This window comes from Hemicordylus capensis, chromosome 5, assembly GCF_027244095.1.
Source record: "Hemicordylus capensis ecotype Gifberg chromosome 5, rHemCap1.1.pri, whole genome shotgun sequence".
In the NCBI taxonomy this organism is placed as follows: Eukaryota; Metazoa; Chordata; class Lepidosauria; order Squamata; family Cordylidae; genus Hemicordylus; species Hemicordylus capensis.
In genome coordinates this window covers 72,909,630-72,922,419 of record NC_069661.1, presented here as the reverse complement: position 1 = coordinate 72,922,419, position 12,790 = coordinate 72,909,630, and the positions used below count along the sequence as shown (strand labels likewise).

Sequence of the window (12,790 nt, the reverse complement as noted above, 5' to 3'; positions counted from 1 at the left end):
CTAGTCTCATTTTATATTTTAACAGTTTTATAAATGTTCTGAGCTGCCCTGAGCAGTAATGTACTGGAGGGGCGGGGTATAAATGTGTTAAATAAAATAAATAAGTAAGAGTAGCTGCTGAAATCTTGCATGTGATCTCATTCCAGATATTAATTTTTTATAAAGGAACAAAATTTAAAAAATCTTTCAATATGTATAGTGAAATTCATGTCTAATGTATTAGCTTTCAGCATGCAGGGAATTTTAGTGCAAAAGTACAGAGCAAAGTTATGACACACAGCACAGTCACACCTGCTGTCTGAAGTCATATGGCCCAGAATAGAGATGTGCTCAAAACGTGATTCGGCATCTGAATCATAGCACAATCCCTTTAAAACCAGGGGCTTCCACAGCCCCTTCTGCAGAGGCAGCTGGGAAACGCCCTGCTAGCACACGATCATAGCTGGCAGGAGCACCGCTTTAACGGAAGTAGGAGGAGCAGCAGCAGCAGGTATGGACCTGCTCTCCTCCGTGTTAAAGGGGTTGCGGAAACCATCGGTTTTAAAGGGATTGTGCAGCGATTCAGACATCTAATCTCATTTCATGCATATCCCTGGTCCAGAAGTCTTCTACCTCATTTTGAGCAATAGGTAGATCAGCTCTGCTGGTTTCTGCTTTGTGTTTCTTTTCAGATCATGAGCTCTTTGGGTACAGGAAACCCTCTTCTTTTCTATGTAAACCACTTTGAAAACTTGTGTTGAAAAGCAGTACAAATCAAATCTTTATTGTTACGGTCATTCGACCAGCAAATGAAAAGCAGTAGTAAAACACCTTTTAAAAACTGGATTTACTGTCAGATTCCATACATTTTATCTGATGTGTTTACAAATGGTCTTTTTATTTGGCAATCTAGTTCAATTGTAATTCATTGAACATACTGTCACATGCAAGTGTTACCATAGCTACCACTATTTTCCTTTATCCAAAATCACAGGTGGTTATAATTTCCTTTCAATGGGTGCTCTGTGTCTTTTTAAATGTGAATACATGTTGGGGTATCTTCATAAACCCCTAAATCAAAGGCAGAACCTATATATTTACTTCTCTTACGGCCGACCGTGTAGGGAACTGTGTCCGAATGCCTAGAAAAATTGCCTTGAGAGGGAGTGGCAGCAAGGGAGGCAGGCGGGAATCGCAAACTCGGGGGAACGGAGGAAAGGCAGAGGGGAAAGGCGGAAGAAAGGAGGAAAGGCAGAGTTGGGGGAAAGAAGGACATCCAGAGTCGGGCAACAGGAGGAAGAAAGTAGGAAAGCGGGCAGTTGGCCAAGCAGGCCCGAGAGGGCGGTTGGGGCCGGTACCAAGGACTGAGGGACCACCAAATGATAACAGGGAAGAAGAACCCAAGGAGCACAGTGGTGGGAGATCAACGATGTGAAGGCCGTTAAAAACCACTGGGACTGTGAGGGCGCACTGCTGAGCTTCTTCCCGCCCCCAAAAGAAAGAACCAGTTTGGCCCAAACAATGCCATTGTTCCTGCCCCCCCTCCCCCCAAAAACATACCTTGGGATTGTGAAGGTCTGAACAGCCAGTCTTCCACACCCCACACCCCCAAAAAACAAAAACAAAACAAAAACACCACCAAAACCAATCCCTCAGCTCCCAGTGACCCCTTCCAAAAAACCCCACAAACCTGGGGACTATGTGGGCCAGCTGCTGGCAATTCCCCCCCCCAAAAAAAATCCCATTTTCCTGACACTCCATAAAAAGGGGGGGAACCCTCAGCTCCCAGTCACCCCATCAAGAAAGAAAGAAAAAACCATGGGGACCGTGAGGGCCAGCCACTGGCAATAAGACACTTACTATACACTAACAAGCTAAGACACAACACCACAAGCCAAAACCAGCTATAAGAACAAACACCAACATCAACGGACCAGCAATGACACCCCTGTGCATAGACTTGATGCACCTGCCCTCCCCCCCACGCTGCCCAACAAGATAACCTAGAACAAAGTGTACTGATGCACAGAAAGGACTGCAGAAAGACATCAGAAACAGAAGGAACAACCAATCGCAGTCTCCCAACTAAACCCCAAGAAGTAAACTATTGCACAGATGCTCTGTGCGGGTTCAGCTAGTTTCTATTGTAATAAGGCTGGTGTTTATTTGCCTAGCACAGAGGCATGCATATTGACTGAAGGATTTAAAAGACCTTGTTTAATTCTTGAAAGCAGAAATATTACATAAATACTAGCTGGGCTGGGTGCAGAGCATCTGCATCTCTAGTTTGTTGCCTGTCACCATGCCCCCCCCCCCGCAAGCTGTTGCTGTTTTGTCACCCGCCTGTTGCCGCCTTCTTCTCCGACCGCCTGTTTTTGCCTCGTTCTTCCTCCCGCCCGCTGCCGTTTTCTTGGCACTGTTCTCCCCTCTCCCCCGCCGGCCAGCTGCTGCCACTGCCACTGTTGTTTTCTCCCACGAGTGCCGTGGCTGGTCTATCCGGCAGCTCTCCAAGCTCTCGCGAGAGCTGCCATACATGGGATTAGCCACGGGTATGCATATATAGATAAACATTATATAAACAGAGCAGAACTGTACAGCAGGGGAGGAAAGCTGGCATTCAATGCGGCATTCCTGCTTTCGTTTTACTGCAAAGGTTGCAATTTGTCAAATTGTTATTAAATATGTAATAATTAGGAGTGAATCAGAACTACTCACCCATTTTAATCTTGTTTTTCACATCAAATTGTAATAGTATCACTATATTTGCATCACTATATGGTGTTAAAAATCTATGTTCATCAAGACAGCAGATCAAGCAACATGCAGTCATCTTATGCTTACGGTGTGACTGCATATTCCCTGATTTGCGTTATTGATCAACATGGCTCTGTTCGCCACAGAAATCTTCACCATATAGTGATATGTCGACACATGGGGCAATTACAGCAACACCATGTTTCCAGCATGACGCCTTTATGGATGTGCATGTTACAAAAGGGACAGGAAAGTATAGTTTGAATATCAATATGGGTTTATTTGTTGCACAGCAAACATGGGGGGGGGGTTCAAATCAACTCTACGTTTTTCCCAGTCACAAAATATAGCAATTCAGTAGTTTGCAAACAGTTATGTGTAACATTACATACACTACCAAATAGATTCAATAAAGCAAACAGAAAGACTCTTCCCAGCAGATTAAAAAGAAAAAAAAGCTTCTCTAAAATCATTTGTCTCATATCTAAGAAATTACCCCAGTCTGGGAAAAGTTTTGGAATGAACTATGAACATGTGCAAATTATTTGCTCTTCAGTATTTTTGCTCCCAAGGAAGTTCTAAACCATAAATTACAAAGTAGAAAACTGGCAAAGCCAGTTTCATGACTGCACTTCACAAATTTCAAAATGAGTTCAAACATTTATAGCCCAAAATGCTGTTCTGTCCGACTAATAGATGTTTTTTTAAACAAACTTCAAAATTTAAGACTTTCATTTTTAATCTTTACTTAAATATATATGCTTTACTTATGTATAAAATAGAAAACGCATTCCCATTAGGAAGATATAATTAATGCTGTTTCCTATTACATAGCCAAGGCTCTAGGCTTGCTCTCAGGCTTCTGAAAAAAGGCAAAATTTTGCTTTACAGTTGCAACATGTGTTAAATCTTTTCCCTTTCTAATAGGAAATTTATTTGGTCTTCTTTTCCACAATATGTTGCTGTTTCTTCATTTTTTCTGTATAAGAATTGAATTGAGAGTCTGTACCAAAGAGTTTATCCCACCATGTGAAGGTTGAAGCATAATTGCCAATAAAGTTCATATGGTGAAAGTCATGAAAACGAACCCCAGCATAAAAAGGCACCAAATGCAAAGGATTCAGAGGAATATCATAGCCACTAAAGAGGAAAAAAAAAGAGAAAGAGTATTACAATACTGATAAAGGCATTTTCCACATTTCCTTCACACTGCAATGATGCTAAAAGCTGACTTGGACTACAAGTTTCATTATTCCTGGCCACAATGGCAGACAGCTGGGGATGATGGAAATTGTAGTCCAAGAACAGGAAGTTACTCAATACTGGCTAAAAGTTTATACATTTACTTGGTTTCACTATCAACTGTGGAGTTGATAAACCTCTATAAAGAGTACACTATCAACATTATTCCACTGGACCCACACTTCTGAAGTTAAAGGTGCAGAAACAACTTTCTAAATGGTATTCTGGAGTACACGTCTTACTTCTGTCCTCAATATACAGAAATATATTCCCTGCAAGAATATCACATAAAATCAGGTTCTATGAAGACCTCAATTTTAATACAGAGAGGAAGGTCTCCAAGGGATAGATGTTTGAATGAATGTTCCCCCAAGGGAAGGGAGAAAAGAGATACGATTTTTTAGATTGCCAGCAAGTTAACCTGCCTTTGAACCAGGCACAAGCAGCAACTATTGCTATTCAATCCAGAAACTGAGAGGCCGAAAGATGACACTTGGGGCAGGCACAGCTGTAGAACAGCTAAGAGAGACAAGGAAAGACAAGGCTGATGCTGGCAAGGCAAACTGGAAGCTGCAAGCGGAAGTAGTCTAGCAGATATGGGGCCTAGGGTGATAGATCTTACTGATTAGCCTAGGCAGACTTCTTTCTACATTTCCCATGTGCTATTAATTCACATTAAGCTGTTTTTCACATTTGTTTCCAAGATACACTGTGACAAATTTTATCCAGATCTGAGAGATCTGCATAAAATCAAACTATTATATTACAAACTGAAGGCTGTTTATCAGAGTACAATATTTACCATAAGAATCTAGATTGTGTTTGAGTATTTCCTATGCTATAGTAGTTGTCTATTACACTGTGCAGAGCTGCATTAGCAGTTTACCTTCTGCTGCAAGTCCAACTCCAGTAAACCATCCTTAATCAAATCATGTCTATTTATATATCTAACATAGGATATCATATACATCTTTACTTGACAGCAAGCTCCATTAGGGCTCTAGCCTTAAAATACATACTTAAGAGTAAGAATGTTTAGGAGTCATAAGAACAGCCCTGCTAGATCAGGCACAAGGCCCATCTAGTCCAGCATCCTGTTTCACACAGTGGCCCACCAGATGCCTTTGGGGAGCCCACAGGCAAGAGGTATGTGCATGTCCTCTCTCTTGCTGTTGCTCCCCTGCAACTGCTATTGAGAGGCATCATGCCTCTTAGGCTGGAGATGGCCCACAGCCACAAGACTAGTAGCCACTAATAGACCTGTCCACCATGAATCTGTCTAAGCCCCTTTTAAAGCCATCCATCACCACATCCCATGGCAAAGAATTCCATAGATTAATTATGCACTGAGTGAAAAAGTACTTCCTCTTCTCGGTCCTAAATTTCCTGATCTTCAGTTCCATGGGGTGACCCCTAGTTCTAGTGTTGTGAGGGAGGGAGAAATTTACATTGTTAGTGTCTAGAATCAAGTAAAAGATTCCTATCCAGACATTACTTGCTGGCTATACATTTCTAAACCATGAAATATTACCTGTGGACATAAATGGACTGGACCAAGCGACAAATGAGCCATGTCCACATAAACATCACATGATTACAAAAGACCATTATTCCAATGAAAAATCCAGCTCCAAGGATTAGAGTTTCTAAAGGATGTGTATATTCTGATTGCATCCCAAATGGAGCCTAAGGAGGGAGAAGGAAAATGATTAGTGGTTTTTTTTTAAAAATTGTGCACCGCCACTTCCACAAATATGCTAGTATTTTACATTTGATGCGTTCTACATGATCTGAATGTTTTAGGAGAATCCTGTTTTCCCTGTAACGAAATATGAACCCAGGATCTGAATGTAGCTCAATCTCCATAAGAGTATCTTTACTGTTCCTAGCTCTACACTGCTCCTGAAATGCTATAAAATTACCTAGAAGCATGTAGCCATGGATACTTCAAGCAAAACAATCAGAAGACATAGTAAGAAACATCAGCAAAACACTCAGGTACTGTATAGTGCAGTACCGCGAAGCCATTATTGAGAGGAAGAATAGAAATGTATAAAATATACACTTTGTGGGAGAGAACAATTAATGAATCTTTTCTATACACATCCAAGAACACCAAGCATGATTGTCTCCTTGAAGACCAAGGTTATCATCCTTGGGAGTAAAGACAACATAATATAGTGGGATTTACATCCAAGTAAATACACAGGATTGGTTGCATATACCCAGAACGTTCCAGAAGCAATGGCTAGTAGTGAATATCCACAAGATGGGAAGTAAATACTCCCTGGTTGACAGCTTTGCTACCTAGCCTCCTTCTATGTTTTTAACAACTGTTTGGTCTGCAGAAGTTAGCAGGTGGAAATTTTAAGGGCATTGAGATAAAAATTATCACCTGCTAGTATCTATAGGTAAAGCTGCTATCAGGAGCATAAGAAGAAGAGCAGTTTAAAATAGAAAAAAAGTACTGGCACTCTTGTCGACAGAGCGTAAGTTCATAATTTGCTAAAATAATGCAGTTGTGTCATTTGTTTTACTACAGAAAATGTGTTTCTAGCAGTTTTTGTTTATATAGAAAAGCAGGCTTCAACTTAATTGATCCAACAGAGAAGGAGATCCACACATGAAAGCAGGCTTCCATGAAATACTATTTGCTGGATCAGGAACTGTGGATGTAAATGCACATTTGGATGTACAACTCCACTCTACCAGTTGGGACAGCTAGAACTGGGTCATGAATGTATTGATGCAATCTTTAAAAAGATTATCCATGAATTCAGATATAGACTCCCATAAGTTTGCTTTAGTTTCAGATTTCATTGTGAACCAGGTTATTTTTTTTAAAGAAGCATTTATAGCTATATTTAAAAAGACAAATACAATCATCTTTTTCCCCAGAATTGACTGTGTGCCCATTTTTACCCACCAGAATTCACAAAGCTTCTGAACCTGATGAGCCACTGATTCAGCAGGCAAGTCTTGTTCCAGAAGATTTAACTCACCAAAACCATGTCTAGTAGGTAAATAATTTAAGTTTTCCATACAGCACAGTCCCCCCTCCCCACATACAGAATTTGATAGCTTATAATAAGCTCTGTTGTTCAGTCTACGTGATAAAACATTGTTTATATAATGCCTAAAGCTATATCTATATAATGCATACAGAGGCTGTTTGAATGTCTTTGTGCTCCCTACCAAGAATGTTATATTTAATCAAATGGCAGCTATTCAAGAAGAGCAGAGGAGGAAAACGTTAACTATAGAACAAGGAAAATTATGCCAATACAAAGTAAAACCCACATACCCACTTTTAGAATCACAATCTGAAGTCACTTGCAAAAGAAAATTTATATAAATGGTTTTTGTATTTGTTTTGTAGCTACCATTGGTGTGATGAAAAGGAACATCTTTCCTTCCACAGCAATAGTAGCTACAGAACAAATTCACCTTATTTATTTTCATGTTCACAGTGTTTAGCCTTTGCTGGGCAAAATAAGACTAGATAAAAATACTTTACTAAGCCTGTTGGTCTCTTCTTATTTCCCAAAAGATTAACTAACAAACACATGACAGATACATAGCTAATGTAGAAGTGCTATGAGCATATGAAGGTAATCTAGGAAGCTTGAAATAATACATACAACAAACTCATGATGCACTCTGTGGATATATTTATATATTCTCTTGTGATGTAGGAGTCTATGCAGAAAATAATGGCAGGCATCATCGATCACAGCACATCCAAAACACTGGGCAAGTATCACATACCTTTGAAAGAAAGCAATACTACTAATTGATACAGAAGGTACAATAGACCATGACAATTTTTCTCAGTTTTAGAAATACTGTTGCTAGAGACAAAACTATTACTACATTACTTTTAATAAACATAACCACAGTTAATTGTGTGTAAGGTCATGAGCATACAAAGAATTAGCAACAACTAGAAGCCTCATTAATACTACATAGGCTTTTCATTAATATTTAACAGATATAAAAGCTATTTTTAACAAATCTAATAATTAAATACAGCATAATTATGGGTCTGTCTCCAGTTAGGTACACTTCCATGCAGTCTGTGATAGGACTTGAGTTGCTTATGGTGCAGTAGTCCTGTTGTACCATATATAAGACTATGTTTCAAGCACTTGTCCCAAAAAGGAAACCAGAACCCAACAATTCCTCATGTTCCTAAGAAAAGGAAATATAGCCAATTGTTTTTTCAAAACCTTCAAGCATTCACCTAGAAACAAAGCTAGGCCCACATGGAGTAGATGATATGGCTGGGTTGCCATCTACAATAGACAATACTGGATAGGGCTAACATGGGAAGAAAATCCTCATAGCTGCTGTTGGAGTGATTTGCTTCTCTTCTCTTAAGGAATCAAGGAACATTGCAAAATTCATCAATTTAGACATTAAATTGATAAAGAGAATATACTAGGGCAAGCTGAGACTGTCAACTCTGCAGAAGCAAGTCAAGTTTGCAATCTGTAATGACACAAATACCTCAAAAGCCATAAGGAGAGTTCATCTTGATATTATTGTACAGTAGAGAAGTAAGTATTTTTGGATCCAAAGTTTCTTCTATACTGACATCCAGTGGTTAATCAGAGCAATACTTGTGAAGTGTTATCTGTTGAGGTACTCTGCCCTATAAAACATAACTGTGTAATGCTATTAATATAACTGAACTCTACCTACTTACCATCGTGGCATGCTTTCCCAGTCATAAGCAATGTTAAAATATTCTGTGAAAGAGTAGGTTCCACATATCAGAGGCAGCTGAATACAGAAGTGATTGAACATAAGAGTTCTGAAACACTTCCATTGGCTTTCCCATGTTTCTGTCTTCTCCTGTATCAAATGAAATATTTAATTAACAATGCATATTTTATAAACAAAAACAAAATAGAATATTTCAATGTCAGTATTTATTTATTTATTTTATTGTTGCATTTCTATACCGCCTTTCGTTAAAAGACAACCCCAAGGTGGTTTACAAAAGTTAAAAACAGACAATAAAAACATCAAACTAAAAATATATAAAAACATATTAAAAACAGGCATAAAAACAATAAAAGTAAAAAGACACAGAAGCAGGAATAAAACGATTATGTAAAAGCCTGGGTAAAAAGCCAAGTTTTAACAAGCTTTCTAAAAACCGTGATGGAGTCTGAGGAGCGAATGGCCACTGGGAGAGCATTCCAGAGTCTGGGAGCAGCAACAGAGAGGCCCTGTCCCGAGTGCACGACAGCCGGGCCTCTCTCATTGTCGGCACCCGGAGCAGGGCCCCCTCAGATGTCCTAGTCAAGCGGGCAGCAACCCTTGGGAGCAGGCGGTCCCTCAAATACCCCGGGCCCAAACCATTAAGGGCTTTAAAGGTCAAAACCAGCACCTTGAATTGGACCCGGAAACAAACCGGCAGCCAGTGCAACTCCTTCAGAATGGGGGTGATGTGCTCCCCACAGGCAGCTCCGGATAACACCCTTGCTGCCGCGTTTTGCACTAGCTGCAGTTTCTGGATATTCTTCAAGGGCAGCCCCACGTAGAGCGCGTTACAGTAATCCAGCCGCGACGTGACTAAGGCATGGGTAACCGTGGCCAGATCTGCCTTCTCGAGAAAGGGACGCAGCTGGCGCACCAGCCGAAGCCGTGCAAAGGCACCCCTGGCCACCACCTCCACCTGAGCTTCCAAAAGCAGAGCCGGGTCCAGTAGTAGCCCCAAGCTGCGTACTTGCTCCTTCAAGGGGAGTGCAACCCCATCCAGTACCGGTAAAGTCTCCTCATCCCGATTGGCTCTCCTACTGACCAACAGTACATCCGTCTTATCCGGATTCAATTTCAGTTTATTAGCCCACATCCAACCCATCACGGCCTCCAGCCCCCAATTCAGGACATCCACCGCCTCCCTAGGATCAGATGACAAGGCGAGATAGAACTGAGTGTCATCCGCTTATTGCTGACAACTCAGTCCAAGTCCCCGGATGACCTCTCCCAGCGGCTTCATGTAGATGTTAAACAGCATGGGGGACAAGACCGATCCCTGCAGGACCCCACAGGCCAACGGCCACGGGGCCGAGCAGTAGTCCCCCAGCACCACCTTCTGGGCCCTCCCCCCAAGAAAGGACCGGAACCACTGCAACGCAGTGCCTCTGATTCCCATACTCGAGAGGCGGCCCAGAAGGATACCATGGTCGATGGTATCGAACGCCGCCGAGAGGTCCAGCAGAACCAACAGGGATGCACTCCCGCTTTCTAGTTCCCAGCGTAGGTCATCCACTAGAGCGACCAAGGCAGTCTCAGTCCCATACCCGGGGTGGAAGCCAGATTGAAAAGGTTCCAGATAATCCGTATCATCCAAGACCCTCTGCAGCTGGGACGCTACCACACGCTCTATCACCTTGCCCAAAAAGGGAAGGTTAGACACAGGCCTATAGTTATCCAGGTTGGAGGGATCAAGGGAGGGCTTCTTTAATAGTGGTCTTACCACCACCTCTTTGAGGCATGATGGCATCCTGCCCTCCCTTAATGAAGCATTCAAGTATTCAAGATGTTGAAGCGTCAAGGAAAGCAATAATAGTCCTAGTTCGAGGTAACAGAAAGCTCAGTGTATGTTTGGATCTGTTTCACTCTGTGTTACCTAACAATGCAGCAGATTTACTTAGAGGAATGAGAGAGGCTTCAGGTTAGTGAAAGTCAGCTAGAAAAAGGTAAGCTCTTTGTCTCAAGCTTAGATTTATAACTTGGTTTCTAGTAGAGATCTTGGTCTTAAGATTTATAGCTTGGTCCCAGTTACCCATATTCACCAAGATCTAGACATATAAATTGTGTTAAATTGGAGAAAATAATTCCAGGCCTAATATAACAGAAAAGAGCAGCGCATAACATTATTTCCTCCCACCCTTCCAGGTAGGCAACCCACAAATACACAGCCTTACACTAGGGGATGGGAGAAGAAGAAACGCAAACGCTGGCAAGTCCCAAAGTTATGCAATACTGGCTGAAACTAAATATGAAGTTAGAGCTGGAATTTCTCATACAATACGTAGTTCCATCTTACCTTTTGTATTTTGTATTTTTTCATGTAAGGTATAAACTGAAATACAAATCCAGGCACACAAATTAAAAAATATGAAAGTTCATGAACGAGAAGTGATCCCCAAGTTGCAATCTGGAACTTAGTGTAGTTATTGAGCATATAGATCCAAGCATTTTTAAATGGCTGCTGTAGTGGATTCTCAGGCAAGAAAGAGTCTACATATTCTACTGCTGAGTAAGCAGAATTCAATATGCCAGTACTGTCGTTGGTTGCCATCATTCAGCTCTAGAACATCACACGTGTAGCTTCTCCAAAGGATTCTATATATCTGCAGAATTTCAGACAAAGTTGTTGATAATGATCAGAGCAATGTCAGAGACAATACTTTTTACATCAACTAGCTATAGATACAATTTTCAAGCTACACAGAAACTCTTCAGGCAACATACCACATATGACACAACCAAATAAATAAGCTGTTGCCCAGTTTGGCATACACAAAAAGAAAGTAAAACTGCTGAGCTGGGCATCTTCCGTAAGGGACATGGGTGGTTCTTGCTAGTTTTCAGACATACAATCCAAAAGTCAATGCAAAACACTTGGAATAGAGATCAGCTCCTGTCTAAAAACTACCAGATAATTTTGCTTGATGCAACATAGCCATATTAGCCAATCTTAACCATTAAAACAATTATTTTGTTTACAATTAATATTACTTGGCAAATTCTCAATACCCAAAGAAGCCATTGCTAATGTAGTCTCAAAGCTAATTGTAGAAGTACCAATCATATTTATCTAAATCATATATAAAATAAATAATTTTTCTATGCTTCACTAATAGTGGAGAGAAGAACCACGGCTCAGAGAGCTTACTGGAAGGCCATTCTCAGCAGCAGCACCCTTATTGCAGGAGGCAGTACCCCCTTACTGTATGCACTAGCCTTACGGCCGACCACAATATTCCAATGCTCTTGTGCAAACAGAGGTTTTTGAGGATGCTGACAACCAAGGTGAGCTATGCCATTGTCTACGTCCTGGAAAAATAACACCATCACTTTTGGGGCAGAGGTTCAAGCTATGCACAGACCATGCTGCGCTCCAATGGCTACAAGAAACCCAACACAAAAAGAAGCTTCTGTGTTAGCTTGATGCTTCAAGTGTTTGATTTTGAATTGAAATACATTCAAGGGGAAAATAACCTTGCAGATGCACTGACCAGAGGGCCTTTTGAGGATGAGAACTAAGAGACAATTCAACTGTACCTGGTGCTAAAAGGAACACATTTATGACTTAACTGATGTAGAATGTTTGGCATGTTGAGGATATACTTTACTGTTGCCCTGCAGCATTTTGATGTTGTGCTATATTTATGTGGAACAGATAGCCAAGGTAGGGCTATCAAATATAAAAACCATAGCACAGTGTACCTGCTCTAATCTTCCTAACTTGATACAGGAAGTGGCTGAGGAAATGGGAAGGCCACAGCTTGGAGGCTGGAAACAGCAGGAAGACCCTGCCTATGAATAATAAGACAGGGACCAGTTCAGTCAGACGCATGAGGGAAGTTATCTTCCTTTATTGTATTGCTTGAATCTGAATTGCCTAGTTAATGAAAACTCTCTCTCTTGCAATCTGCTTTATGAAGAGACAATTGTTCTTATTGCATACTCTTGTTTTGCTTTTAAACTAAAAATAAACCCTTGTTGGTGAAGTGTACTGCTCTTCATTTTGGGACTGCCTTCGTCACACACCTCTGGAGGCCTAGGAATGCTC

The 12,790-nt window shown here is 41.0% G+C and overlaps 1 protein-coding gene across 4 annotated transcripts in view; it reads right to left on the bottom strand.

Annotated features, from left to right (window-relative positions):
- Nucleotides 1–2,987: 2,987 nt before the first annotated feature.
- The window catches only part of LOC128326167 (methylsterol monooxygenase 1-like), a 44,878-nt gene continuing 35,075 nt past the window's right edge, over nt 2,988–12,790 (bottom strand). For 3 of the 4 annotated variants that reach the window (XM_053252483.1, XM_053252481.1, XM_053252484.1), the window contains exons 2-6: nt 11,039–11,345; nt 8,684–8,832; nt 7,617–7,743; nt 5,507–5,661; nt 2,988–3,873 (exon numbers count right to left, since the gene is read on the bottom strand). In XM_053252483.1, coding sequence (XP_053108458.1) covers nt 3,666–3,873; nt 5,507–5,661; nt 7,617–7,743; nt 8,684–8,832; nt 11,039–11,296 — 897 coding nt within the window. In that variant the 5' untranslated portion in view covers nt 11,297–11,345 and the 3' untranslated portion in view covers nt 2,988–3,665. The remainder of the gene's footprint in view (nt 3,874–5,506; nt 5,662–7,616; nt 7,744–8,683; nt 8,833–11,038; nt 11,346–12,790) is intronic. The other variant, XM_053252485.1, reaches the window with a different exon arrangement.